At 38.5% G+C, this 27,678-nt stretch overlaps 1 protein-coding gene across 2 annotated transcripts in view; it reads left to right on the top strand.

Annotated features, from left to right (window-relative positions):
* LOC129727909 (ras-related protein Rap1) overlaps positions 1 to 27,678 on the top strand; it is a 44,819-nt gene that overhangs the window by 1,244 nt on the left and 15,897 nt on the right. Inside the window, exon 2 of one of the 2 annotated variants that reach the window (XM_055686187.1) lies at positions 5,260 to 5,776. In XM_055686187.1, coding sequence (XP_055542162.1) covers positions 5,702 to 5,776 — 75 coding nt within the window. In that variant the 5' untranslated portion in view covers positions 5,260 to 5,701. Of the gene's footprint in view, positions 1 to 5,256; positions 5,777 to 27,678 lie in introns of both variants that reach the window. The other variant, XM_055686186.1, reaches the window with a different exon arrangement.

Below are 27,678 nucleotides of genomic sequence, written 5' to 3'. Positions count from 1 at the left end.
TTGCTTCCACGATCCCAGAAGTTTGTTACAAACGCAATAATTCTAAATCCTTCAGATTTAATTTGATTTTAAATCTCTGCCTTTAACCTGAAGAGTAATTCATCTCTTGGTTGTAAATCAATTATGATTTGCTCTTTGAATTTGTTTAGAAATGATGTTTAAAAGAAAAACATACATTGACAATTGTGACATTGAAATTTTTTTCGCATTTCTTCATTATTGACGCATTACTCAGGAGTGTTTTCATTATTAATGAATTATTTAAAAGTATATGAATTAGCTTCATTTAACCATAGGTTTTTATATTTAAAAAAAATTAGCGACCAGAATCAAACTCGCTATTATTGCAATAAATGTCTATTGTGTTTCTTAGTGTTATTTTTCAACAATCCCTTTTAAGCAAGCAATGTTAAAGCAAACTTAAAGCCTAATTAAAAATACCCGTCCGGCGAGATTCAGGCAGTAGCGTAAAATGATATTCAATATAAATTTGCAAATATAAGTAAAACGTCCAGAGCGCATTGCATTTAAAATTTGAAAAAAAATAATACAATTTTATTGCTCAACATTCAAAATTGATCGATCCATCAGACCGACACATTCGCTTTCCAATTCAATTTGGGAACCTTTCATTAACCAATCAACTTTCGCGCGGCAGACGATGGAAGCAATATCACAAGCTATCAATTATGCTAAAAGCCGGTGTGAAGAGCCATCGGAAGTTCCTGTAGGTAGTTCACCTTAACCCACAACACTTCAATTCATTCACACGTCTGCTGCACAGTCAAAGGCAGCACACGTTTTGCCAGCTAGATAAGCCATAGCGTTTTCTTGAAGACGTTTTTTTGCCGGGCAGAATTTTAACGCATAATTCCGCTTGAAAGCAAACAAAAGAAGAAGGCGTTAGATTATCCGATTAAAAATTCCGATCAGCGTCGAGTTGAGCATTGAGTAGAGTGAAGAAATTGAGCAGCAACGTTTATATTGGCGTCAAATCAGCCAAACTTAAGCAAGCAATCAAACCAACACCAAAGTGAGTCGGGTTTATTAGCGGTGTGTTATTCATTCATTGTTGGTTTATAAATAGTAAGCTGCTGTTAGGAATCAAAATCGAAAAATAGAGAAAATTTGTACGTTCGCATGTGAATGACTTTCATTTTATTTTCTAGTTTTGCCAGGTTGGCTTCAAGAAAGATGTTTGCTTCGGCAAAAATCTTATATGTATTATGTTTATTACAGGGTGTAGCGTGAAGATTAATATTGCATTACAAAAGCTAACCAGTGGCTCTTTCGATGCTATCACTACTCGATTAATTCCTGTTTTCAGTTGTAGAAAGTGTATTTGAAACATAATTTTCACTTGTGCCTTGTATCCTCAGTGCATGTGTATAGTTTTATGAACTCAATTCAATTGCTCATTTTCCTGGATAGGAGAAAATTGTCATGAAACTGAACATCGTTTATAATAATTGAAACATTCCATTCTTGTAGAATTCATCACTTTAGAGCTTTCTTCGCATCGATCCTATGTTGAGTTGCTCGCTAAAAACAGAGACAAATAAAACTGAAAAAATATCGTATATTTTGTTGCATTCTTATTACAAAATTTAGAATCTTACCAGAAGATAAAATAAACTAAATTTTTTTAACAGGCTCTGCAATAAGAGATTGACGGATAGCGAAATCGTGAGAATAGTGTAAGGAGTGAAATTATCAAGCAACGAATTTGCAGATGATGATGCTGCTGGCGCCAATTGAAATCAGTTGAAATTATGTCAATTACGCTAGTGAATATTGCGGTTCCACAGTTTCACATAAACAAACATTAAATTCTCTTAATTATACTGTAAAATGGGTAGAACAGAATCAAATTGACATTGAATAGCATTGAGGAAAGTTCGTGAAAAGACTATGGAGAAAAATAATATAAACTATTTTTTTTAATTTAATGTATCTTAAACTCACCAATAACGCACTTTAATAGTTTAATCGCTAATATATTGAACTATTTAAGTGCGCTATTCTACTAAAAATATTATGAATTTCAGTGGTATTCAACGAAAAATAATACAGATTTCTATCATTTCGCCCTATTCAATTTTTGTTTGACCATGATAAAAATGATAAAGCACTATAAGCAAGCTTTAGAACGTCCTTCATACTAATAATTTGGGATCTCTCTTTAAAAAATCCTCAGTACTCTAAACCAAAACATCTACCGAAAAAATCCCCTACTGAAGTAGTCCCACACTCTACAAAGGAATGTTTACCGTAAAGGAAGGCAAGGAAAGGAAGGAAGCAAAGAAAGTTAACCGTAACAGAGAGATCAAAATCGTCATGATCAAGTAATGCATTAGAGTGGGGTGTCGTTATACAAAAAATAAAAATTGATAGCACACAGCCAGAGCCAAGTATTTTTTTTTGTTCTTTTCGGGACCTCAAACAATCGTAAATTTGTTTATTAGCGAATTTCTTTATTCCACCAGCTCACATGCTTGTCTTTTCTCCTCAGAAAACCTCTAGAGTGCAGGAGAACATCTTGCACTGCGAAAACAACTGCCATCACACTAATGAGCAAATCAACGCTCATGCTAGAAGAGAGCGACAAACGATTTTTATCTGCTGAGCTTCTCGAACGCATTGCGGTGAAATCTGAAATCTCTCTCTTGCGAGACAGTGAACTATGGTGTACTTTCTCACACGTGTGGACATTACGCACAGTAATTACACTGCAGAGCTATCTGCGGTGCGTTTCACAGTTGGTTTCTTGAGCATGGCAGAAGAGGGAAAGAGATTGGGAGAAAAAAAATAGACTGCGTTGCTCGTGCCGGTCGAATTTACTCTGGTGGAATTCGTTTTCGCAGTGTAGCTACACGAGGACTACATTTTTGCCCGGTAGCTTTTTTTTCACCTTCCGGACTACTCGCCAGTGCACACTGTTGTGTACTTCTGCGTTTTCTCTGTAGAGTGATTCACCCCTCTTATTTCTATCAGATGTGGGGTGAGCTGGAAGTGTGTTTGTCTCTCTGTAAGCTGGTTGAGACACTTTGCTACACGCAGGCACATACTGGAGGGGAAGTGCGCGGTGAATTTTTTCTTCTCTCCTTTCACATACTGAGGAGAACGACAAGCATGCCAGCTCACCTTGTTTTGACCTGGAAGCAACCTAACTGCTGTCAAAACCTTTCTTTATTCCCCCGGTTTTGACCTAGTTCTGACCTGCCGTGCTGCCCGAAGCGCACTGTAATATTTGTCAGCTTCAACCCACCACCACACGTGCTAAGTTCGTAAACAATTATCTGGCATCTCTTTCTTACTTGCGTCGTAAATCGCGATGTCGTTACTTTATTTCTCAGCAGTTTTGCCGTGACGCAGTGGAATAAAGAAATTCGCTATAAGAAAAAAAAACTTTTTTACATTTCCCTTTTTAGAGAGCTTAGAATGGCCTGAACCATACGTTTCATGACTTCAAAAGGTAGGAATTTTTATGCTCAACAACTTTGCCGAAGACATTAAACAGTTAGGATGTCCTCAAAAAATGTGGTAGATGTTCAAAGTTGAGCATGTCGAATTGAATGCTGAAAATCAGTTTTTTTCTGCCAACACTATTAGTGTACCGGCGTCAGTCAGATTTCCGTCAGAAATAATTCTCGCAACCTTACCTAGGCCTATAATATTGACTTACATTTGATTGCTTGATCCAGCTGAGTGTATAAACTCGATACAACAGGTTACTTCTGATGGAACTCCTGCTTACGCCGGTACACTAATAGTGTTGGCAGAAAAAAAAAAACAGTTTCAGCATTCAATTCGACATACACAACTGTAATAGCTATAGCTTTTTTAGGGACATCCTAGCTCTTTAGTATCTTCGGCAAAGTTGTTAAGCAGCATTACTGAGCAGCTTTGATACAGCACTTGAAAGTAAACCTGAACAAATACCCTGTCAAACAAAATAAGCCATTACTTACACAAATTTATTGAATTTTACTTGGATATTTTACCTTACATCTAAATCATGTTTATATGAGTGCAACTCTGCAGTTTGATCATTCTCCATGTTAACGGCGTTTGATGAGAATCCAAATTTTCATAGATGTTTCTCTAGCAAATGGTATATAAACAGATGAAAGAGAAATGGAATAAATGATGTTAAGAAAGACACTTAAGCGTTACAATAGCGCCATTCATTTCTATCAACACTCTAGAGCCACTTAATAATGGCCAGTGTCAACAGCTATAGAAAAACAGACTTAAGCTATGCTACAAAGTCTGTTAATTGCAAACTTTGCAGAATCAAACTAGTCAACACTGTCAGTACAAGTCTTCAATGTGTCGAGGGGCTGGAAAACTTGGACTTACTCTCGGAATCATTTTCAAGTGTTTCTTTTTTCAAGTTTGAATCAGTACAATACTGATAAAATAATAGGCAATGAACTTTATATTGGGATGAATCTGTTGCCTTTTTTCTGTGATGTAATTGCTTTTCGAAAAAAGTAATTGACCATCTTTTGTAAAGCTAGAGTGCACAAACAATAGGTTAAAATTGGTAAATTTCGTTCCAATTTTCGTTTTATCTCTCAATCAAGTAGGGAAGTTCATGTGACCTTACTGCAATTGGGACTACGTTCCGTACAACGGCAATCGTGTGAAAGCTGCTACTGATATTGATCCATGCTGACGGACCCGCATTACTGTAATCGTGCTTGTTAGTTGTGCAGTAAACTCAACTCAACAGTTCCCATATGCTGGCAAATATGGTGCTCTACATTTATCGCTATCATCATAGTTGGACGATGAATCACCATCATCATCATCATCATCATCATCATTATCATTAGTAGTAGTAGTAGTAGCAGCCTCTTGTCGTTGTACAATCATAGGCAGAGGAAACAACATCCTTCATCGGTCACGTTGATAATAAACGAGTGCATTTGTGGTTCAAAATAGTATCAAATCAACGTGTGACGCAGAATGATAGAGAGCGAGAGCACGTCAACAATTGCATGTGCTAGCGCGGCGGCCAAGGTCAGTTGACGCTTGTATGCGTCCTCGACATCATCGCCGAATATGTTACTGCCTTTCTTCGCTTTCGTCATCTGGTCATCGTTTCAACGTTCCACCGCCTACAGCTTCCGAGCGCAAAAACCCACACACCTATATTTGTCAATCCCGGCACATGTGATCAACAGAACACCTCACCGCTTCTCTATGGTGTTATTAATTTTTGTTTTTTTTTTCTCCCCTTTACCTCAGCAGCCAGAATTCGCAGAAGCAATATCATACACCGTTCGTACGTAATTAGTGCAAATCCTTTCAAACAAAAGTGAATCACGGCAATAAGAAGAAAAGTTGTTCGAAAAGTTAGAAGCTCAACAGCTTCCAGTAGAAGAAGCCCACGTGTGCGCATACTTCCGATTCCACCCGCACAAAGCCTGGCATTCAGAATCTGTGCTACGTGTGGGTGCCCGACACAGAAAGTAATTTGTTCCAAACGGTGAAACCCTCTTGTGTGCAGGCTCCTCCGGTGGAGGTGAAGTTTGGGGCTGCTAGATCTGGCGCCCGAAGTGTTGGCAGTTAGCTAAAACACTTACGCCCCCAGAGTTTGACAAAACAACGCATAACAACAAGATCCGCTGCAACAACAAGAATAAATAAAAAAGTGTAGTGAAACCATAGCAACAGGTCGGTCGTGTGCACAATGCGTGAGTACAAAATCGTCGTGCTCGGCAGCGGTGGTGTGGGCAAATCAGCCCTAACAGTGCAGTTTGTTCAGGTAAGTGGAGTTTGATTACCGCCTAAACATATTTTCGCGATTAGTACGTGGTTAATGTCATTGATATCAGCTTTTTGTTTGATTGGTTTGGCTCTACTACCGACGCTCGAAGTTTGTTTGATAAATATCATTGAATCGGAATTCGAATGTTTGCCGTAGAGCCATTTACAGGTTACAGACAATTTACAACATCGAACCTACAGCAACCCCGAACTGAATCATTCAGATTCCCAAGAACATGGGTGCGTATTGAGGCATTGAACCATGAAAACGAACCGTAAACTATTGAAAACAAACTAACCGTTGCTGCGCTCCGCAGTATTCGATGTTTAGCCGTGGGTAGGATTTTCATTTGAGAGGGGTTCCTCTTGAGCCTAATCATTTAACGAATTAGCAAGATTTTCTTCATTAAAAATACTAATACTCAGTTTCGGGTATGACTTACCTAAAGCAGAAATGTCGTAAGGGAACGTCCCTAAAATACGTAACGCTTTAAGGAAATGAAGGGGAGCAGTCTGACAAAGTGTTGCAATCTATACGGAAACTGCTTAGGATCTTTACAGGGCACGATGTCAAAATTTCGACCATTATCGAATATTCATGTACCCTTGATTTTTTCGCAGATTCAAGGATCGAGAATATTCATTTTTAAGAGACGTAAACTTAAACAGGGCATGTCGAGTTGCACTTGAGGCGCTGTCCATGGTTGTGCGACATCTGGGTTATATTCTTCAATCGTATTTTATATCGAATGCACCATGCCCAACAGGCGAAGTAGCGACGGAGGGGAACAAATGTTCAAAATCAAAGTTTCGTTACTCCCATGAAAGAGACCCTAAACCCCCCTTTTTCCCAGAATCACCACTTCCCTGCCAAATTTTAACTCCGACCAAAGCTTGCTAACATTCTCGTATTTCTCCTGAACACTATCTACAACCACAACGATAAAACAGCGCTTAACTCCGAAATCCTTTGACATCGATTGATCAGAATCCTTTTGTTTATTCTCAACCATAAGGATAAATTTGAGTGATCCTTGGCCGCCATCGATGCCCACTATTAACCGTTCATCTAGTATGCTTCGCCGGACTTTCACGTGATCTATCAAACCGGAAACACTGGGACAATACACCGAGTGGTGGTCTACCGAACTAGTGACATTGAGCCAATTTTTATTACTTTTGGTATTGCGTGAGAAGATTCATTTGTATCCGGCGATCGTACGGTGTTCGGTTTGTTCAAATGATTAACTGGAGCAACTGAACATACATATAGCACATGAGTGTTCAGCAGATCCGGATTTTTTCCTCGTTTATTTAGTGGGAATTTAGGTTCATTTTTTCCAGTATGCATTAGTAGTCGTAGTCGTAAAATTTCCGGAGTTATGCACATGGAAGTTAGCCCAGTCAATCGGATGATGCATTACTAGAACCGGGATTGTGATAAAATAGACATTAGTAGGCTTTGAACTTACAAATTCGCTCTGATCTCCCTCTCCACCCCCCTACGGACGGCAATGCTCTCACGTAAAGTTTTAGCATATGCTTATAACCACAGTACCGTGGAGAACGGTTTGTGCATGTTTTAAATCGTGTCTAGCTGAATTCCGTACGGTTTGAATATTTGCATTGATTGAACAGAATGGGCAGCAAATTAATCTAACGTGGGTATTTGACATTTCTGCGTCTGCCTACTCTTGGAAAGTTACTTCATTCCGGCGTCAGTGATGTCGGCGAATTTCCGCTGGTATGCACTGCTATGGCAAGCGTTTTTATTTTCGCCTTCAAGTAAAAAAACTTTTTTAAAAAAAACAGCGAATTTTTATGCATGTTTGCTCTCTGGCAGCGAATATATTTGTCTTCTTCCCAGTGGCAAATTTACTTCCAGATATTTAATTTATTAGACCATTTTTCTAAATCTATTAAGTTTAAAAAACATTTATTCTTTAAAACATTTATAAACAACAAAACATTTATTCTTTCATCCTCCGGATGAAAATTAATTGGATGCGCTGTAAAATAAAATCGGTTTTGCCATAAATAATTGTATATAACAACAGCTTCCGCAGGTGATTCGAAAACGGATTTAAGGCATTCGTCCTGCCCGTAATTGTGTCATGACGTGTTTTTCCGAAGCCCTCTGTGCCAACATATGGCAACACTACATGGCTGGTTGCGAAATATCATGAGTCTATTTTAAACACATCCCACACCCACCCGAAAGGCTTGCAACCATCCCAACGACGGATGCCAACTGCAGTCACTTCCGGCAGGTTAATTCCAACAGAATTTGTCATGTGTGCTAAATGAACGACGTCGACACGAGAGGTGCCCGTATCTGCTACCAACGGCACTGTCAGTATCCTTTCCGATAGGTGAGTGAACGTGTAAGTTTGTTATCCCACACAACTGTGCTTATATATGGTATGTAGCAGCATCCAGAAGCTCGTTCTACGACCAGATATTCGCATTTCGCATCTGAAGCATGAAACTTGTTCGGAGTTTAATTAACGTTTGCTTTACAATGTGCCTATAATTATTTTTTGTTATTTTGAAAATATAAACATTGTAACATTCGACATCGAATTTACAAAAAAAAGCTTCATAATATGTAATTTCCTGATCATGATATAGTCACTAACCTAGCTTCCGAGATCTTTTCTGGCGCTCTCCTCCGACCATCAACTGAATGCGTTCTGCGAGGAACTACAATAAAAAGTGAAGACAATGCTCTTGTGCTGAAGCAACTTTTGAAGAATCGTAAAAAAAATTTCTTTCAGGCTAAGGAAGCAGTTTTAGGCAGCCTCTGCAACCTCCTGTGCAACTGAATGAATTACTCGAAATGTGTAAGGTGAAATACATTGAAAGTATATAAATTTGTTTACTATCTGTTTCTCTTTCATGACTTATCTTCAGATCATGAAACAGATTTGGCCAAGTTTTACAATAATCAATTAATGTTCCCAACCAAAGAAAACGAATGAATCTCCCCTCGAAGGTATTTTAGGCCTGTTTGCTTCTGTTTTGCAGAGGTTTTTTCAGCACCCAGAAAATATAACATTGAACAAGTGGAACCATTATTATATTTTTATGAACAATCGAATAAGCAATCAGTTGAATAGTGATTATGATACATATTTAAAATCACAACACTATTTAAAGAGACTAAACATACTTGGATCTGACAGCTGATTTCATCCCAGTGTTTATTCGATTCACCTCTGACCTGCCTCCGTCCAGCATAATCACTGGAATGTTTTCCAGACAAACCGCGACCACTGCGGTCCTATGAGGATAAAAAGGAAAAAAAAAAGGATAAGATAAACCAGATTTCTGCGTTTCACACATTTTTAAAACTTTTGTCATTGTTATGTTTTTCTTTCGAAAACCTTTATTTTTCCTTTGATAGTTTTTTTCCCGAAGTCCGGAATTTTGCATTTAATCTTTTTTGCGTGGTGATGAAACTTTTCATGTACCTACCCTTATACCCGCAAAATGTGTTTCAACAGCAACTGTATCCGACATACCCGCAAAATGTGATTTTACAGAAATATTCACAAAAAATAATTTTTTTAATACATGTTACACCATTTAGTACATGAATGGAACTTTGAATTTCTGCGATGCATTTAATCAATTTTGGAGAATTCTTTTCAGAAGAGTTACTGGAAGGGTTTCACATTAGAGTAAGTCCACGCTACTTCGAAATTCAGTTATTACCGATTTCGCTGAAACTTTGTTCAGTACATAGTTCCTTTTTGATAAAGAGGTCATTCTATAATGTCAGTTCTGGATTTCACAAGTCAGAGATTCTAGATCTTTTCTCAAAGTGCAATGTTGAATAATTTTTTTATTCGACCCGGTATGATTTCTATGCTTCTCTGGATGTTTTGTTTTGTCTGATTTGTCTTCCTTCTCTCATCAGCGCTTCAATAGTGAGTGCCGATCAAACGTCAAAACAATTACAACTTCCTACGTCTGATGGGATTCTTGTCTGTGTATTTCAAACTTATCTACCGAATTATTGATAATTGCTGTAAAAATATTCTTGAAAAGCAAAATTTGAAGCTTAGGTTATAAATCACTGACAAAAACTAGCAAGGCCCAGGAAAGGTTAAGACCTAAACTGCCGTTCTACGCATAGTTGTCCCATGCTACTTTTGGTCGATTTTCGTTTTTTATCAGCAATGAGTCTATTTTCATGTATATTTTTGAAAAACTTTTAAAAATAACATTGTTTGTTCCGAAAATCTTGGAAAACCATACCAAATCTGTTTGTCTCATCGATGATTTTCTACACATATTTGTCCCACTAGATTTTTTCTATTCTAATTCATCCCACTAACCACTAATTCCCATATTTACAACTTGGGAAGTGCAACAGAGCACTAAAGACTATTCCTAACAACGTTTGGTTACATCACGGGTTTCAAAAATTCGGTATCGAAAATCATTTTGCTTGATTATTCAAATACGGTACGTTCATTTATTTGTTAGGGATACCTAAACCTTGTTTGCTGGTTTGTAACCTGAATGCTTTTCCTTTTCGAGCATATAAGAAGATAAACACATTAGATTCATACTAATTGAAAGTTGTAAGAACTGTCTTTTGTGTGTAGAACTGTCTTTTGGTGAAAGCCCAGCAACGTTCAAATATGATAGGAATGGGTAATCTGAAAATAACAATTCCCCTTTGTAATGGTAAGTCATCTGATACTTATTCAATTAACCTAACTTTCATCTCGACTATCATCACTGCTGTATAAAGACAACAAGATTAGCGTGATCATTTTCGTGAAAGATTAAACAGCCTTATATTCCTAGAACGAACTTTGTATTTAGAAACATCGAATGCACGTGGTGGGACTGATATGTGTAGAAATTACCTATTGGAAGGCAAATTTCTCGGCATTATTGTCCCAGTGGGTATTTTTATGGAAAAGAGTGTTAAATCTAAAAACCTTCAACTAGATTTATTGAAAACAGTGTGGTTTCTGAGATATTGATGTTTCGTGATTTTTACATTTTTAAACATAACCTCTAACATAAAAACCAATTAGAATGAAATTTAATAGGGTCTTATGGGGCAACTAGAACTTTCATTTGCATATAATTTCATTGAAATCGGTTCTGCCATCTCTGAGAAAAGTGAGTGAAAATAAAAATCTGCACATACACACACACACACATACATACAGAAAATGCTCAGCTCGTCGAACTGAGTCGAGTGATATATGTCATTCGGCCCTTTAAAGCACTTTCATATCTTCGGTTTTGCAAGTGCTTGCTATACCTTTCTAGGAGAAAGGTAAAAAGTTAAAAAAATTATTAATTTGGTGTAAAATATTCGTGCTGAAGAAATAGCGAAATAAAGGAAATGACTTTGAATTTCGTTCACTTCAATCACGAGCAATACCGGGAACGTACGAATAGCACAATACAAAATTCAAATTTTATTTAGGCCATATGTTTTGATCAAAGCAGTTACAGTTTTAAATAGTCTTTGAATTTCGTTTCTTTTCATAACTTTTGAACCACATATCAAATTGCTATGAATTTTCTTACTGGTGAGTTTGAGAGACAACCCGTTCAAATGACAAATGCAAATGACAACATTGTGATCTTTGAGATTTTTTTTCCTTGCTTATTTTCCGTCGGTCTAGTTCCGCCACTGTTGTGGCCAATCACCGACGCCCAGGGAGGCGACTCCACACCCAGGACCCTAACTCACGACCCGTTTATTAACGGACCGGCGCCAACGGCTTTACTTCCTCATGCGATGGAAGGCGTGATCCCAGAGATTTTTCGCCTCAGAAAATCTCCCGGTGTCGGCTAGGATTTAATCTAGACCAGTTGGGTTGGTTGTGAGTGGATCACGCCACCTCACAACCATCGACACCTATGTCGGCGGTGGGATACGAACCCAGGCGTCGAGCGTGGTTTGCGGAGACGTTACCAACCACACTAGGCCCCCGCTCATCGTGATCTCTGAGATAATAGACTTTCGTTGTTTTTATAATTTATTACATAACGGTTGGAATAAAAATACGATTATAGTCAAATAAAATGGGAACCTATAAGAAAGCCAAACTTTTCATTTGACACTAAGATTGTTGAATTTAGTCCAGCCATTTTTGGGAAAACGAGTAAATTTGAAAAGTCACCGGAACATGTTTCTTTTCACAATTTTTGAACCACGTGTTTAATCACTATAAAATTCATCAATTAACCTTTAACTTGTCCGTTCATTTGATACCAATATTGTTCAAATCGGTTGTGTACTTTCTGAGATAATGAAGTTTCGTGATTTTCATATTTTGATACATTACAGACAAAGTAACAGACCGATTACATTGAAATTCAAATGGGTGTTATGAGGCAGCTAGACCTTTCATTTGACACTAATTTCGTGGAATTCGGTTCAGCCATCTCTGAGAAAAGTGAGTGAGTTTAAGTAGTCTTCGGAATATGTTTCTTTTCAAAGCTGGATTTCACATTTTTAAACATAACAGGTAAAGTAATAGTCCGATTGCAAAAAAAATCAATAGGGTCTTAAGGGGTAATTAGACCTTCCAAATGACACTAATTTTGTGGAAATCGGTTCAGCCATCTCTGAGAAACATGAGTGAGATTAAACACTCTCCAAAACACGTTTCTTTAAATAACTTCTGAACCACACGTTTAATCTTCATGAAACTCAAAAGTTGAGGGTTTTTTTGGTAGCCCGTTCATTTGAAATTTATTTTGTTTAAATCGGTTGTGTACTTTTTGAGATACTGAAGATTTGTGATTTTCATATTTTTATACATAACCTCGAAACTAAAAATCCGATTACAATAAAATTCAATAGGGTCTTATGGGGCAACTAGACCTTTCATTTGCAATTAATTTCATTGAAATCGGTCCAGCCATCTCTGAGAAAATCGAGTGAGATTAGGAGAGCGTTACATACACACACACATACGCACACATACACACACACACATCAGAAAATGCTCAGCTCGTCAAACTAAGTCGATTGATATACGAGATTCGACTCTTTGGAGCACTTTTATACCTTTGGTTTTTCCAGTGATTGCTATACCTTCCTAGGAGAAAGGCAAAAACTGATAACAGAAAGGCACACAATTGTTCATAATTCAGCTCATAATTGCCATCAAACTAGAGACTGAATGTTCCGATAACGGGAATCAGCAGGATTTAGAATTTTATTTGAGCTCAGAAATAGCAAATATGGTTTTTGTAGCAAAAACTTTTTTAGATCGGAAACTTTAAAAGAAGGTATATACCAAAAGTAATAAAAACAAATTTTTGTAAAAAAAAATTCAGAAATTTTGAAAGCAGGGTAAAAACAAAAACAAAACAAGTTTCTTATCGAGACCGGACACGCAAAAATTGTTTCAAAGTAGTAATAAATTTGTAGGAACATGTTTTTGTCCGCTGTTCTGCTATTTTCTTTACTTAGAAATGAGCATTTAAAAAAAGTATTTAATGGAAAATGCACCTAGTTTATATAACGACCTACGTATGAAAGCATTTTCTGTACGTTTTCAGACGAAAAGATTTTGAAAATTCGAAGCTATGCAAGTGTAATTATGTTTCGAAAAATTTAAAACTGTTTCTAGAAGCCGTCCATTAGCATCTTGGAATTCAGAATGGCCCCTGGTAATTATCACGGTTGTAGAAATACCCATGTTAGGTTCTAGAAACCGTAAGGCTCTAGGTATGATCATGATTTCGGAAATCCATATTGAGTAGCATTGGTCTTTTCACTCAGTTCTTATTGGTCGAAATCTGCGTTAGGTAAGGCTTTTTTTAATTGTCAAATACCTGACACCCTAAGATTACACTTGGAGCGTTGCTGATTTTCCAATCAATCTGCAGGAACAAAGGACATCTGTTGAAAACTAACCAAGTCATAAAGCAATCAATAAAGCACAACGAAAATGGACCTTTAGTTGACGGATTTACTTACAGCCTTCACTATTCCTAGCCTTTCGTCGAGTGACAAATTGTATACTATTCGCATTCGTATTATTTCATTAATTCTATTTACTAGTAAATCGTGACTGTCAATCGATAAATATGTAAAGCAACCGGAAAAGGCTACACTGTTAGACTATAGATCAGGCCTTTCTCTAATTCACCTCTCGGAACGCAGATTTTAGTTGTAATACATATATTTGGAGCTTATCCGTTTCAATGTCACAAGGCACGGTACGATTCGATTAGTGTCATTCTAGTAGCGATATTAATGTATCCTAGCAGAGTACAGCTAATGTGAACGTGGCCTTCGACTTTTGCACCGGATCACTGGAGTGTGCCACATTTGTGTACTTTGCATGTAATCAAACCGTATAATAACCCGATAAACTACTGCCTGCTGCTGGCGCTACCATTCGATGCATACGCCGGGGCCTCAAATTGTGCAAATATGGACTTTTCTGCCTCTATCTTTCCAACACTTTCTCGTCAAGGTTGGTGGTGCGATTCCGCTTTCAAAATTAATAGCCAAAGTTGCACGTACGTATGGTGGAACGCCGAACTGCCGGATTGGTATTTAAACTATCGGTTTTTGAAGCGGCGGCAGATGCTAATGGATTACGAAACCAGAACCACTGAATTTACATGCCTCCAACATCGTTTGCTGCTGGCTGTTTGATTGTGATACAGGAGATGCGGTGGTGCCACAGCGCGCACCCATTATTTTCTTTCATGTTGGAACGCACCCGATTTGTTGAAGCACCTACCGAACGGGTCGGAAGCTCCGTCCGTCGTCTTCATGGGAATACATTGAAAGGCTTGGAAGAATTGAAAAGGTGCGCGCTTCAGGGCTCTTAAGGGAGATCCCACTCCGCCCCCTTTTCATTGTGCTGCCGCTAGAGACGTTTGTGTTTTTACTTTTTATTTAACGCTTTTGGTGATTAATTATGCTTTTGCTTTGCAAAGTGGGTGTGATGTTAGGCACGTTAGGGTTGTTTGTTTATACTAAACTGTTATCGCTGTCATCATTAGGATGTAATAATTTCGAGAGAAAAAGAAAGCTCAACGGAATTACAAGGGTACTTAAATTCGATTAACTTTGAGCATAAAATACTTCAGAAACTTATTAGTCTAGACTGCATACACCAACCTCGATTAACACAAAGATGTGTTTTATGTCAACTAATGCCGGGAAGGTTAAAAATGTACACACATGTGAGTAATAAATGAAACCTGCTTGCTGCCTGGTTCTACTCGATAAGTGATTAGTAATTACGTGTAGTGGATTTTCATTAGGGTAACATAAAATGTTGAAATGTTCTGCGAAGCAGACTGTGTAAAAATTTTAAGCGAATGTTATTTTTTCGTGTGTAGGTACTTGATATCAACATTTTCGATATAATTTAATTTAATAGGATTCAGACAAAATATACCCGAATCATACATAAAATCCTTTTTAACATTTGTCATGATTTAGAGACAACATAAAATGAGTTCATTAAAAGAGTCTCGTCGGAGGGAAGAATGTGTGTGCTTGTGCATAGTTTTGCACACTCTATTTGCTGTAGGCAGACAGTATACGTTCGCATGTTTGTACATACATAGTGACATGCCGTGTCTGATCGTGTCAGCACGCCAGTCAGCCAGGCAGGCACAACACAACAGTTCTTCGGAAAATGTAAATCAAGTATATGTTGCAAGTTATAGCATGACGTCTCTACATACTCGCTCGAACCATAGAATGACGCAGAGAATGTGTGCTGTTGAAGCTATAACCCGTTTAAACGTGTACCGATTCTGTTTGCTTCACCGAACAAATGTATTCCCATGCTCTTTTGCCCCAGTGGAAGGACCTTTGGAGGAAAGGCTGACAATTGTATGAAAAGGGCGCTCCAGGGAAGCTGTGTGGGGCCAGCTCGATGCCTGTGCTTTCATTGGAAAATCGGTCATTTTTTACCGGAAATATGTGTTCAACACAGTTTGTCAACGATGCGTACGTAAGTACCGTGCTCAGTGGTCGGTGCCCTTCGATCGACCCCCGAAGTCAATCAAAACGTGCATTCCAAACATACCATCATATTGAGTGATGTTGCGATTTTTACCGAAAACTGGGGCAATGCATGTCGATTGCAACTTTGGGTTCCGTTTCATGGACGCTTGCATTATCCCTTAACATTTTTTTCAACGTTAGATGTGTGCACCGAGAAAATTTATTGCATATAATTTCTTTTCAACTTAACCAACGAGTTTTTTATTTATAAATGTACAATTCCACGCAACATAGGGCAACCATTTTAATCAACTATTTCTGCTCATATGGACTTTGTTTGATCCGTGTGACGTCTCATTTTTTTCAAAATCTTATTTTTAAAGAAAATACTAGGCACTCGATTCAGTAAATTTTACTTATAGGGTATCGAACGTCTTCGTCAGTGGTTTTCTTCAGCAGCTTTTCTGCAGCAATCTTATGGAGAAACCTGCCGAAGAAAACCACTGACGAAGACGTTCGATACCCTATGTCTACACGAAGTTCGTTGTGTTGACGGGAAATCTAACTCTGGGAGTATTTTCCGAACCGAATGCCTATTACACCGTGTTCAATAAATTAGGATACAATTTAAAAATTTCATAATGATATTTTGATATCTCGAAAATTCACAGTATGAGCTGCGCTGATTAGATGTATTTAAGTAAATATTTGTTGTCATCCAAAAATGCTAATGGAAGCAAAATCGCATAATATACGTCACATACACAAAATCAATGCAACAGCAAAGGCGCATCTAAGGCCTGATTTCTACAGAACTATGCTATCGCTGGCAAATCTCATATATTTAAAGAGTACCCAACATCGTTCTTCTGGCATATATATTAAAAAAGCCCACCAAAAATTCCATGCAACTTTAAACGGTTGTAGGAAGAAAGCTTTACACCCTCGGGAAAAATAACTCTAAAATGAGTAAGATTCGACGCACTTTCGTAAAAAGTGGAACAACTCATAAACTGAGTAACTCCGTAAATACGCATAATTGAAAACAAAACTGAGTGATTGTTACTCACTTTCACTTAATTTAATTTACTAATTTATATAAAGTTTCGAAGATAAAATTAAACATACCTGGGTTTGTTCTTTGTACTGGCTAGGAAGCCCTAGAATAATTTGCAAACGAGAGGTATTTCTAATCCGAAAACTTATGAAACACATTAAAAACCAATTCAATCGATGGAGATTAAAAGCAACGATTTGAAATGTTAAATTCGTTCTCAATTCACACAAAATAATCATCACAATTAAAAATAAACAATATTTTCATGGCGGCCATTCAATTTTATCCAGAAGATTCGTCAAGTTGTCTCCACACCAGCCCACAGGAACCACACCACCAGGACCTCGAATAAGCTTGGGTACCACATCGATATTCAACCGCTCCATCTCCTCCAACGATCGCTTCGAGTAATGGGCCTCCGCCCTGAGCACCGCGTCTTCGCCCTTATGGTATTTCTTGATAAACGACGCAACTTCCGGCAGGCACCTAATACTATAAATTTTCTCGTTCACGGCCAGTTTGAAGCGAAAGAAGATCGGCTTTGAGATCCCCTTCTCGCTGAGTGTTAATCACAGCAACACCATCATGAGGAACTTGGTGTGTGAAATGAACTTCATCTCGGTGCTTATTTCCTTCGTAGGGGAAGTAAAATACGAGGTGCCCTGCCAGTCGTTGCCAACCAGGGTGAGTTAGATTTCGTCGTCCAATACCACAGCTTCGTTGTGATTCGCCGGGAAAATCGACTTGAGTATCTCATTCAGCCGCTACCGGTACTTTTTCACTGTTTGGCCGATGCCACCGACCTCCCGACCAAACTCACGCAGCGATGTAGCCATTCTCGGTCTTCTTTTTCAGCATCCTCGAGAGCTTCTTGTCGCTCAGGGTCGTTTGCCGTCCGCAGGGTGGTCACCCAACCGGGAAAACCGGGAGAACCGGGAAAAAACCTGGAATTGTTTGGAACCGGGAAAAAAAACGGGAATTTCACTGAATATTACAAGCCGGGGTGAGATTGTCAGCTATCTCATGGCAATCACTAAAATTTCTTGAATAAGTTTTCTCGAAAACTTGACCAAGAAAGACTGGTCTTCTGACCCGGAAGAAATGGCTGACAGGTCACGGGCTGGATGGCACAATCTCACCCCGGCTGCCAGTATATTCAACTCATTTCTCACAGTGCTTATATAAGTTTTGTTTTTATTGATCTTTCTCTTGGAGGCTAACTTGACCACGGTAAGCTCCCAGCTGTCAAACGGCTTGAATTTTGCCTAGAGCAAATGGTTCACTAAGATAATCTCGCGGGGACTGTAGTTGAGAGATTTCGCCAAGAATACTCACAACTGTTGAGTACGCATTCGACGAATACATTGCTGACTTCCTACCGACGTAGCGTGAAACGCCTTGATACTTTCTGTAGAGATCTGATAGCTGGTTTAGGCAAGAAACATCCTAACTTGACCGTGTTTATTTAGGAGATTTTGATCCAGCGGTTGGTGTACGATGCAGTACAGGATGCCGGTGGTGAAGACGAAATTGATATCACCAAGTCGTTAATCCATTACGCCCGCATTTCCCATAGCCGATAATACTTTTATATATTGAATCTTAGGTGGTTGAGGTAAAAACGGTTCCTACAAACTTAACTTGGCCTAGGAGTCCCCGGTAATGAGTATTATATGCGTTGTTTATAAGTTCTAAAAATTCTACGCCCTTGCGAGCGGCCTCCAGGCAGTTAACCGGAACATTCGCCATGGCGGACGAAAACATGCGTGCAGGCATGTTTTCAAGCTTTTTCTGGGTTTTTTTTATTAATTCCTCCTCCGTTTTCGCGACAAAATTGTTGGAATAGATCTTGCGCTTCAAGTTTGCCTAGAAATTCTCGATGGGACGCAGCTGGGGGACGTTGGGCGGATTCGCCGACTTCGGTACCACATCGATATTTAGCCGCTCCATCTCCTCCAACGATCGCTCCGAGTAATGGGCCGACGCCAAATTTGACCAGAACACCGTGTCTTCGCCCTTATGGTATTTCTTGATAAACGACTCAACTTCCGGCAGGCACTTCGTACTGTAAGTTTTCCCGTTCACGGGCAGCCCGGAGCAAAAGAAGAGCAACTTTGACATCCCTTTCACGCTGATTGTCAGCCACAGCCGCACCTTCTTGGGGAAATATACTTCACCTCGGTGCTCACTTTCTTCGTAAGGGAGGTAAAATACGAAATGCCCTGCTAATCGTTGTCATCTAGGGTGAGATAGGTCTCGTCGTCCATCACCACTGCCACATCGCGATTTGCCGGGGAAATCGACTTGACCATCTTAAACCGCTGTCGCTGCGTCATTGTCTGCAGCTGCGAGACTAGCACCAGTGGACGGGACTGCCGCTTCCTGACATGTATGCCCATGTTTTCCAGATACTTTTTCACTGTTTTACCGCATGCACCAACCTCCCGGCCAAGTGCACGCAGCGATTTAGCCACTTTTCCCTCGGTCTTCCTCTTCAGCATCCTTTGAAGCTTCGTGTCGTTCAGAGTCGTTGGCCGTCCGGAACTGGGCTTTCTTTCGATGCTTTGATCGTTGTCCAATTGTGTCAAGATATTGTAGATGCCGAACGGGCATACCCGGCGTCTACAAAGTGCCGCACGATGTCCGTTTTTGACGTGGCGGGGTATCATTTTTTTACCGCAAACATTATCCTCTTGGAAAAGATGACGTCCGTCACATTTTTCGAGTTTCTGCAACAATATCTCTGAATTATAATAAGCCTGAACATGCTTAAAAAGTGACCATATTAGAATGTAAATCGATAATGGGATGTAAATCGACCGTCACGCTTTTTTAATCCTTAACTGTATGAAAAAATGCAGAATTCTGAAGTACAAATAACCGGGAAAAATATTTGAACGAACCGGGAAAAAACCGGGAATTTAATTTCGAGTTTTGAGTGGCCGCCCTGCGTCCGGAACCGGGCTTTCTTTCGATGCTCTGATTGTTGTCCAATAGTACCAAGATATTGTAGATGTCGAAACGGGCGTATCCGGCGTCCACCAAGTTCCGCACAATGTCCGTTTTCGACGCGACCCCTTCTTCAAACGCGCATATTTCTGAACGGAACAGCTGTTCACTGTTTTCGCCACCACGGTTAGAGTTTGACTCATAGAGCTGTCAATTTTATTCTGCTGACTCATGGGTTACTATGATTGATCAGTGCGTGTAAAGGTAAACCCATCAAAATCGAAAATTTTCGTAGTCAAGGTAAAAATCACAGGATAAGTTAAGGTTAAAATACTAAGAATAGCGTGCACACTGGCACCACGTTGCGGCGGAATTCCGTACTAGAGTAACTTCTAAACTCCTGAACAAATTTGCTGAAACCGCAACATTCTAGAAGGTCAGAGTCGTGAGATAAATCAAGGTCAAAATACGACGAGTTTCGGTTTCACCAGCGCCGTGTATATAATGTTTCATTCATCTTGAGGTTATATTCCCGATTCTTCTTCCACCGCGAAATTGTTGAGAATTTTTCATAGCATATTCTCATATTATTTTGACATTATGTTGTACTATTTATGAGTGATTTTTTTTAAGCTGAAAAACTGCCGAATATAATTTTTTCCGAAGCTGAACACTTCGCTCCGGTTCCTTCTCGAAGTAAAATTAAACTTTTGAGATTTTACGAAACAAATGTTTCGTTTTCTCTTTCATTCTGTTGTCTACGAGGCTCTTCCTTCTCTCAGAGTTTCTCTCCAAAGATACAAAAGGTAGCAAAGCGAAATTTTAACTTCATTTCTATTCAGTTTCTAACAATTAGTAGCACACATTAGTAGCATTAGTAGCATTTCATTTCTAAATAGTAAACCTACGATTACTGTACTGCCCTTGTCTACATAGTTGACATAAGAGCCAAAATGACCAAAATGCACTTTTTCGTCGATTCCCTAAGATACATACACTACAAACGAAAAGAAAACTATTTTATTCTGAAACTTTTGAGAAATATTGGAAAAACGTTTTTGCGTAACTGCCATTTGGTTGCAAAACTGGCGTCACTCCATACAAGGTGCAATTATCTATGTCAAGTCGTTTTATGCGACTGTCTAACTACTGTCTGTTTGTCTTAGTTAAGTCGGTTAATTCGACAAATATTCTATGGAAAGGGGAAAAGGGGAAAGGGGGATTGAGTTCTTGTATTGTATATTAATATTTTAACTTTTCCCCCTACCAGTGGATATTTGCATCAGACGAAATAATTAAAACGTATATGTATATTACGGTGGGTAATCTTAATAGATTTACCAGAAGGTTTTTATGGTTCTTCCTGATCCTGACACTACCGAAAGTGGATTGATCGATAGCTCTCTAGGAAGAAACATGCGAAAAAGTTTTCCTATACTAATTTTCATACTAATTCATGTACATGCATAACATGCAAAACATTATCCTGGCTCTGTGCTGTCAAGTTTGCATTTTTCCATGCAACGATTACCCACCTTGCGTAAATGTAAGTCTTTATGCATGTGTTTGTATGTGTGTTTTTGCGTGTTTGTCTAATTTAAACTGCCCATGGACAATAACTGACGTTTGACCGAAACACGATTGATAAAACTGAATAAACTGCGAGGCCGATTAGGAAGTAGTCGACTTTTACGCCAAGCTATGCGAGCAATCTACGAGAAAAATTCATGTTCTTTCGCATAAACTGGCGTAGCAGTTTTTCTGGATCAATTACCACGGGCAGACTCATATAATCAATGGGGCCTATATTCAAACATCAATCTTCGTAAAATTGACAGACTATTTTGTTGAAATTGTATCTCAATATAATGATTTGGGTTGAAATGACAAAAACGCGTTTTTCTCGCAATGATAGTGTTGGTTGTTACGTCAACTATGTAAACAGGGGCAGTGTAGTAGTGATATGTAGAAAAATCATTTTTAGTACCTGAATTAAAAATATACGGTCGTCTCATGTTGGTTTTAGTTGTTAAAAGCTAAGGACATGCCTGCATGACGATGCTTTCCACACAGGTGGGAGATCCAAAATCTAGCGCTGTAGATCACCCCAGTTCCCTGTGAATCCTCATGCAACAGTGATCGGATAGACAATGAAGACTAAATTTCTGCATGTTGGCTTTTGTACATGACTACTGAGAGTTATACTTCCGGTATGTTGCAGTAAGACGTGATTCTACGTCAAAAAGCAAAATTCAAGTCATTTTTCCTGTAAACTGTCTGTCAAAATATACATTAGGCGGCATCCATAAATTACGTAACGTTCATAGGAGGGAGGGGGTATCCTTGAGCGTTACGATTTGTTACACAGGGGAGGGGGGAGGTGAGTTCAGCGTCACGTAACGAAAAATCTCTGGAGAGACTCCAAAACCGAGCATTTTTATCAAGGAAATCCTTCTGCAGCGTTACGTAATTTTTATAGGGAGTAAGTGTTGGCGTTACGTTTCGATACATATGGGGGGATGGGAGTCCGAAAATTGGGTTTTTGCGTTACGTAATTTATGGATGTTGCCTTATAGCTTACAGTATTACTACATATAATGAAAAAACTAACAAACCGTAGGATGTTACATATCCTGAAACTGTAATTTTATATATTTTGCGAACAGTTTGAAGAATAAATATCTCAAAATACTGTCAAGGGGAACTCCTATTCTATATATGTGGTTTGCAACATTCTACATATACTCATTGATTTATAAATTCAAGTTTTAAATGCTTTAACAGGGAATCATTCTAAACGTTTGAGCGGAAAAACTGTTTTTTTCTTCAGCTGATTAATATGTGTTGAAAGTTTTACACTAAACATTTTTTCCAGGAAAATTCCTCTCAACTTAAAAGCGCAGCGTGCTAGTAGAAAAGCTGCAATGATTGACAGGGGTTCGTCCTAACTAATTAGGGCCAACTTAAACCCGAATCAATTTCCCACTGGTAGGGCGCTATTTCAACTAGTTGCTCAAACAAATCAAACCTTCATCGCAGTGACACTGGCGAAATCGTGGTTGTTTCGATTGACGTAATCACTCTAGGTTGTCATGCTACAAAGGAAAGTGATATTTTGAAATGTGAGCTAGTAAGTTCACGGTAAATTACTTCAACATTTTAAATTGAATATTGGAAGCATCGGGGTCTTTAAAAGCGGATTCGAAATCAGTACTTTCCGATGGCACGACAATTTTGCTATGTTCCTATTTTTCCGCAAAAATTGACACCTCATCTATTCAATCGTCCTGATTAGAATTTCACACTGACTTTATTTTCTCTCTCTCTGTGTCTCTCTGTTGTTTCACGTCAACAGAAAAACGTGTCATAATAGCTGCGGTTCACACACATCCTGCTCCCAGAGCCCACAGGTTTTTGTGCAGCCAAAGGAAAGCGAGAACCGTGTTGTGAAAATTCTCTAATCACAAGCACTGTAAACACACCCGAAGAGCGCACGCAAAGCTTCGCCTCATCCTGGTGTCTGCTATGTAAATGTATTCTTCGTATCGCTTTTCTGCGTTTTCTACAAGCTCCGTCAGCACCAGCAGGGCAGGTTCATGCTAATATTCACCACACCATTCCTGGCACTTCCGTTACCCAAAGTAAACCTTAGGCTGCTTCCATAAATCATCAGCATCTTCCAGGTCCCCCCTTTCGGTAGCACATCATTCGTGGCCAGGCTCTCACCAGAACGACCACGATTGGTGTCATGCCTCGTGTAATTTATCATTCCTTGCTTCCGATGATGGTTTGGGTCTAATGCAAAAGGCCTATCACTGACATTCTCCACCCGTTCGATGCTTTCCTTTATAGTAGCTCTACACATACATAACTGACGAACCTGTTGCTGCACCAAATGCTGTGCTCGAAATTGATGAAGACATCCGTCCTCCGGGAGATTGTACAGCTGGTTCTTCTTGTAGCAGCACCTTTGTGTGGGCGGGCAGAAAGAGTAGATTGACTTGGATTGGATTGTTCAGGTGGTTTTTCTCGCAAATGAAAATTGAGGCAATGCGATAGATGGCTATCAAATAAATGTCCGGAGTTTTCCTACCGTAACCTTTTCCCAGCATGAGTTTTTTTATCATTTTGATAGCTCATTTCAAGATGTCTTGACAAAGTATTTTTTTTAATTCTTTTAGCACCAATATTTAGTGGTTAATTTGTGGTTTCGAAATCCAATTTGTGGTAATTTGTGGTTGAGTAATTTCTGAGGAATTTTCAGAAAACTGAGTCAAGCCATCTCTGAAAATGATTTCGCTTCAAATGAATCGGACAACGATGATATATACATCAATCGAAAGCTCTTAATTTGTGGTTCACGAAAATGTAGTTTTTGTAGGCATACTTCATAATAAAATAATTAAAAAACTATTATTTAAATTTTTGAACATTGTTTACCTCTTGTTGTCAACACCGACCGTACGCGGCGCTGGTAGACCATCAAGATGATTTTTTCTCAGAAAGCTTTCGTGTAGCGATGAGTATGGTGAAACTAGAGATACTCAGAGGGAGAGATATGCGGTGAGCCAAACGAACCGTCAAAATTGGAGCCAAACGAACAAGAAAGGTAACACCACATTGAGAGGTATTGCAATCAGGTACAAAAAAGAACGTGTTCATTTCTATTCGATTTTTTGTTCTATTGCCAATGAATGAGTGATTTTTACCCGGAGTTCAACAAACCTTGTGTATAGGTAACAAAATAAGTGAAGGTGTATAAAATTTAACATAAGCATAAAATATATCACCTTAACAGTTTTTGCGAAGCACTTCACTATTCTTAAGGACTTTCACCGTCACCACCGATTATACAAGTCGAATGTTAGTCAACATTGCGCTTTGAGAAGAGATCTGGCACCTCTGACATATGAAACCCAGTTACCGAATTGGCGATTTTTTTCACCGCGAATCTCTTCCTCTGAGTATTTCTAGGTGAAACAGTATGTAAACCAGGGGGAATCTATCTGTCAAATATCGTGAAACCGTGACCAACACATTTGGCAACAAGGCGTCTGTATGTGTTGGTTTTTGTCGTTTTGATCGAAGTAAAATGTAACGTTCTCTTTTAACAAAACTCAAGAAATCGCGGAAAACTTTTATTAATAATACGTTCCGTAGTGAAATTTTGGGACAGCAACAAGTTTTAAACGAAAATTGGTGATGTTTTATCGTCACATTGGTAACTTATCAAACGTCATGGACCAACAAACTTCATGGACCAGAGTTGATCTGCGATAACGCACACATATATGAAATTTGACAGCGGTGAATCCCCCCTGATGTAAACAGCAGGGATACTATATGTGCAGATTTGCTGCGAAATGCAAATGTTGATCAATTAGCAGATATTTGTAGTTGACAAGCCTTCGTGTGTTTTACGTAAATTTCCTCAAAATAAGTGAAGTTTTACGTAGACATGCGAGCGTAATTTTCTCGATCTTCGGTCGAATCATTTCCGGAAATGTAGTTTTGCCGTTTACCGATTGTTTGAAAAAAAAAAAACCTAAATTAATACATCTAGGGGTGTGATCTGGTCTTTCTCATACAAAACCTATTATATGTTAAAATCTATTAGCACATAAGTTTTAACTCTTGGAATAAATTACAGCCTGATAATAATAATAAACAATTTTTTGTTTCGATTAATATAATAATATTTTGGTAACCAACCACGCAACTGTATTCGACTGTTGGGTATTTTAGAAACCGGAATGATGCCTGAAGATCGGGAATGGGCCTTAGAACTGTAGGGAACGGTTGAAACGCATGGTAAATGCCCAAAGGTGTGAGTCCTGCCTAGAATTAAAATTCGATATTTTCTCGTCTCAGGAATATGCTACTACAACTACCCTCTGAATAATAAAACAAAAAAGCTTTCAACGGCAGATCGACTTGAACTGTCCTACAGTACGGTCGCATTTTACCAACAGCTCGAGGCTAAGTCTTAGACTACCGAGAGATATTAAAATTTTGTTTTTCGCTTTCAACAGGCAATCTTTTTAAAAGACTACCTGTTGAAAGGCAAAGTAATAAATTTGTTTTTTAAGTTAACGAGTGTTTAGTGAATTAATTTGGTTTGAGATATTTCTACTCAAATTCTATAGTGAAGTGAAAGTGTAGTGAAGTTGTCCAGTTATGCCTGGAAAAAATAAAAAAGCTCGCTTTGATGCGGCATCAAGGAAACGTGAGACATCTCCTCCAAGTGACACTGAAATTTCGACTAACAGGTATGATATTCTTTCTTCTGTTGGGGATCTAGAATTCCAAACTTCTCATACTGAGCATAAAGCCGTTATGAAGAAGGTTAAAGTTCCACCTATTGTGGTATTTGTAGCAAACTTTAAAGCATTTCGATCAGAACTTTCATCATTTCTATCGAATGTGAAAGTTAATTTTCAAATTGGTTGCCAAGGCGAAATTCGTATTTTGGCCGAATCTTTTGATGGCCATAAACATCTTTTACAGTATTTGACTGAAAAGATGTATAAATTTTACTCTTTTGATGCCAAAGACGAGAGACCGTTTAAGGCTGTGTTGAAAGGTCTCTCAAATGATCAAAGTATTGATGAAATCAAAGATTGTTTGTCAGAATCACTTGGTTTTGCCCCCAACCAAGTAATTTTGATGAAACGAAAGGCAAATGCCAAAATTTTTCAAACTGGAATACACCAGGAAAATTACTTAGTACATTTTGATCGTACCAAAGTACATAATTTGAAATGTTTAGAAAAAGCACGTGTTTTATTCAACGTGCGAATAAAGTGGGAAAATTTCAAGAGACATGGAGGAATCCATAATCTTACGCAATGTCGAAATTGTCAAGCCTATGGTCATGGAACTCGAAACTGCCATATGGCTGCAAAATGTATGATTTGTGGTGACACTAGTCACACGAAAGATATCTGCCCCGTGAAAGAGATCACTAATAGTTTCAAATGTGTAAATTGTGGGGGAAATCACAAATCTAATTTCATTAATTGTCCTGTAAGGTCAAAAATTATTGCTTCTAGACAACGTAGGAATTCTAAACAACCTGTTGTCAATGTGGGTAATCAAAAGACTTTCAGTACTTTTCAGGCATCACCAGCACTTTCATTAGCAGGTGTGTCTGTAGGTAATAATTTAAATTCAGATAACAAATTTCAGAAAAATAATCCTGTTCAGGCAACACCAGGCTGTTCATATGCCAGTGTCCTTTCAGGTAATATTTCAAATTCAAACAGTAACAAACCATTCGTGTTTGGTGCTGAAAAGTCAGCCAGTATTGATTTAGGTAATCCAACTCCCGATAAGATTGAATACCTACAACAATCCATGCTGCAGCTAATGTCCGTTTTGTTGAACTGTAACTTGATGTACGAGGCTGCTCAAGAAGGTATAAAATTTACAACTAATATTGTTATGAAATTGATATTCAGCAATGATTTTAAATAATGCTGTAAATTTTCTAAATTGGAATGCTCGCTCTTTAAAAGCGAAAGAGGATGAATTTTTCAATTTTTTAACAGTCCACGATGTGCATATTGCAGTTGTGACTGAAACGCTTTTAAAGCCAAATATTAAACTAAAAAAGAACCCAAATTATATAGTTCATAGGTTTGATAGAATTGATGTTGCCGGTGGTGGAGTTGCAATAGTTATCCACCGTCGAATAAAACATCGTGTTTTACCCCTTCTTGAAACCAAAGTTATCGAGAGTTTGGGAATTGAAATTGAAACAAGTATTGGCATTTTATTTATAGCCGCAGTGTATTTGCCTTTTCAATGCACTGGTGAGCGAAAAAATTATTTCAAGGGAGATTTGCAAAAACTCACAAGAAATAAATCTAAATTTTTAATCATCGGTGATTTTAATGCGAAACATCGATCTTGGAATAATGCT

Source organism: Wyeomyia smithii, chromosome 3 (assembly GCF_029784165.1).
Source record: "Wyeomyia smithii strain HCP4-BCI-WySm-NY-G18 chromosome 3, ASM2978416v1, whole genome shotgun sequence".
NCBI classification, from domain to species: Eukaryota; Metazoa; Arthropoda; class Insecta; order Diptera; family Culicidae; genus Wyeomyia; species Wyeomyia smithii.
Note: the sequence above shows the minus strand (reverse complement) of the source record. Positions and strands in the feature narration are given on the sequence as shown.